This window comes from Mesoplodon mirus (assembly GCF_964341445.2).
Source record: "Mesoplodon mirus genome assembly, chromosome: 10".
NCBI lineage: Eukaryota > Metazoa > Chordata > Mammalia > Artiodactyla > Ziphiidae > Mesoplodon > Mesoplodon mirus.
The window spans coordinates 70,271,080-70,274,276 of NC_138986.1; the positions used below are offsets into that span (position 1 = coordinate 70,271,080).

The window sequence follows — 3,197 nt, forward strand, 5'->3', positions numbered from 1 at the left end:
GGGTTTTGATAATTTTAAATTTATTTTTGCATTTATGTGGTTATATTGTCAAGACTAGGAGTGGCTTTATCTTATATTCCTTCTGAGATGTGGCATTCTCTGGGACTGCATTCTGCATATGGTAGATATTCAATAAATATTACTAGTATGCATGCAGGAATAAAATAAAATTTTTATAATTACTTTTGAAATTGGTTCATTATTTTATGCAGTTATTGGAACATTTTAGTATTTATTTTAGTCACCTAGTGTCAGGATGGTGAGGTATCTCAATTTAATTAATGGTTTCATTTTCTTCTGTAACATGTATATACAGATTATTTTTCCCTTTCTTTCCCAGAGAATAGACTAATTCATTACGGGTAGAGTTCCCGGAAATCTGATGCTTACCATCAGGCTGTGCTTATTATATTTATGAGGGACACGAGTCAGGTTTCTGTTCTTGTGGAGGATTTGGGTTTCCTATCAAGGAATATTCATTTATCAATCTCATTTCCTCCACAAAACTCTGTGAGATATGATATGTTTTGAGGTAAATCTGAAATGCACTAAGATTTGTAAGCATCTTGAAGTAAAATGGATTCCTAAGAAGGTTTTTCAATTCACCATGGATTTCCCTTTTCACAACTGTGGTGTTGGCTTCCATTAAAGAATGAAAAATAGAGACAAATTTGGGCTTCCTGTGTGAGGGTTCCGATCAGAAGCTCACTTGTAAAGAAGAAAATGCCAGACCCATTCACTGTCCAGAGTGAATTTCAGGCCTGCCTGAGTTAAATCGAAAGAGAACATTCTCATATAATCTTTTCCTTCCATTCTAGGTGATATTGCTCATTGATCCTGACCTAGGTCATTTTTTTTCTATTCGACTATTTCTGATTCCTTTCTTTGGAGAAAAGGAATATGTTTTCGGAAACAAATCTGAAGTGATTCCAGCATGGGCTGTGTCGTTTAATTTGGTTGAGAGTAGAGGGTTCATTTTTTTTTTTTTTTTTTTTGGGGGGGCCAAGAGTGACATGGGGGCTTTATTCCAGACTGCCACCAGTGGGTAGGAGGGTGGGGTGGGCAGGGCCTCTTGAGGTCAGGCTCTGCTGCCACCAGCCTGAGGACAGTGTGGTCCTACGCAGGGCCACCATCCGCAGGGGCCTCCCGGGCTGTGCGGCCAGCAGTTTCTCGGGCAGGCAGGACTCAAGACTACATATGTGCTGGGGGTGTGGGAAGGGGCAGCCTGAGTTACTCCTGTCCAAAGCCCTCGGTCTCCTCGACGGCATATAGCAGCTTCTCCTTCAGCTGCTCGTAGCTCTTGTATGGTGGCAGATCCAGCCGGTTGAAACACGTGTGGCTTCTGGGCAGCCAGGTTTCCTTGCCAACCTTGTCAGTGCAAAACTTCTGTGGTCCATTGCTACCAATGAGTTCGGTGAATCCCCCAACAGGCAGGCGGCAGGTCCCAGTGACAAACTGCAGCAGCCGGATTCTCTTCTCATTGTCCATCTCCTTCACCACCTGCCAGAACCACTGGATCTGCTTGCTGTTCTTGGTATAGTGCCGGTAGATAGTGTTCTTCTGCCAGTCGCTCATGTCTATCTCCTGCATGCCGCACAGCATCAGCTCCAGCTCTTTCTCATCAAAGTAGCGCAACCACTCCAGGGGGGCCACCTCGTTGAAGCCATCCAGGAAGGCCTTGGTCTGCTCTTCCACGCCTCGGGTGAAGCGCCAGTCAGTCAGCAGCATGATGTACTCTTCCTTGTTCTCCTCTGTCACTCGGATGCTCTCACCACCTTCCTTCAGCTCGTGGGTTGTCACCTTGCCCAGGATCTCCATGTCCTGGATGAAGTACAGCTCTAGGCCGCACTCTTCCAGATTGTTCTCTTTGATCCAGATGATAGATTTGTAGAATTCGGGGTCGATGGATTCCAGGTCTTTCAGGGTTGGTCTCTTGTTTAGCATCCGCTTGTAGAAAGGGAGGGTGAAGCCTGTATCGATGAACTTTCCATGGTACAGAGCCATGGCAATGAATCTGCCAATAAAGCGGAAGTAGGTGAGGTGGTCGGGGTTGATGGAGGAGGCGGGGTTGATCTGCAGGCAGTAATTGTTCTTCCCGGCGTATTCAAATAAACAGTACATGGGGTTGAGCACCTCGTGGGACAGGAGGAAAAACCACTCTCTGGCAATGCCTCCATAGTCCAGGCCCTCCTCGCCGCGCATGATGATGTAGAGCCGGCGGCGCAGGTCATAGGGCTTCATGTTCATGATCTGTTGGAAAGAATCCTCAAAAAGTGTCTGCCTGGAAACGCTGATCTTCACATGGCTGGGGAGAGCATTTGAATGGCAGAGGAAACGGAACTGGTGATACTTCCACCGAAAACTTCGGTCATAGGCACCAGGGGAACCTTGCTTCGTCCCAGACTCAAACCCTGGGCGAGGATCCTTAAAGGCGGTGGTGCGGGTATTGTGGTCCACGAAGTAACGCACCCCCTCGCTGGTGTACTTCATCTCCCACCCTGGGGGCAGAGCTGGTTCCTGGATCATCCCCTGGGTCCGAGGGTCCTCCCACTGGGTAGTGCGTGTGTTATGGTTCACGTAATACACCCGTCCGTTGTCCTGTCTCTTCTCCCAGCCGGGAGGGAGGGGGCCCAGTGGGTCATGGTCAGTGGAAGCACCCGAAGACTGGTAGAGGAATCTTTGGCTGAAGTGCTGCATGGCGCCCTGGAGCTGGTTGCGCTGGGACTGCCACTGCTCATAATTCCGCACGTACTCGGCCGTGGGGCGCTGCCAGGTGGTGGTCCGAGTGTTGTGGTCCACGTAGTAGAACCTGCCTCGGGGGTCTGTGCGTTTCTCCCAGCTGCTGGTGTTGGAGAGTCTCCTGCAGAGGCGGGGCATGGTTGTGGCTCACCGTGGGGACAGGGACACTGGCAGCGGAAGTTCTGAGGGTTCATGTTTGAGGGAAAGGGTTGGCACTGGGGAAAGAGGTCTCCAAGATTCCAGAGTCCATCTGGACAACATTTTGAGTCATTCTTCTTCAAGATCTTCTCTAAAATATGAATTTCAATGGGTTGTACTGCATTTATAAGATTATTTATAGCACTTCACTAAATCCAATAGCTTATGTGTGTCTATAACTTCATATTCACATTTATTTTATCTGTTCATTGAGGTTTCAAATTCCCTTAATAAGAAGATAAAGCCTTTTATTTCTCAAT

General features: G+C 47.8%; 1 protein-coding gene across 1 annotated transcript; it reads right to left on the reverse strand.

The window, feature by feature from the left end:
* Positions 1 to 1,035: 1,035 nt before the first annotated feature.
* LOC309811498 (NEDD4-like E3 ubiquitin-protein ligase WWP2) lies at positions 1,036 to 2,893 on the reverse strand. The gene has a single exon (XM_082634299.1). It carries the CDS (start codon positions 2,875 to 2,877, stop codon positions 1,231 to 1,233), a length of 1,647 nt encoding a protein of 548 aa, XP_082490425.1. The 5' UTR covers positions 2,878 to 2,893; the 3' UTR covers positions 1,036 to 1,230.
* Positions 2,894 to 3,197: the final 304 nt, after the last annotated feature.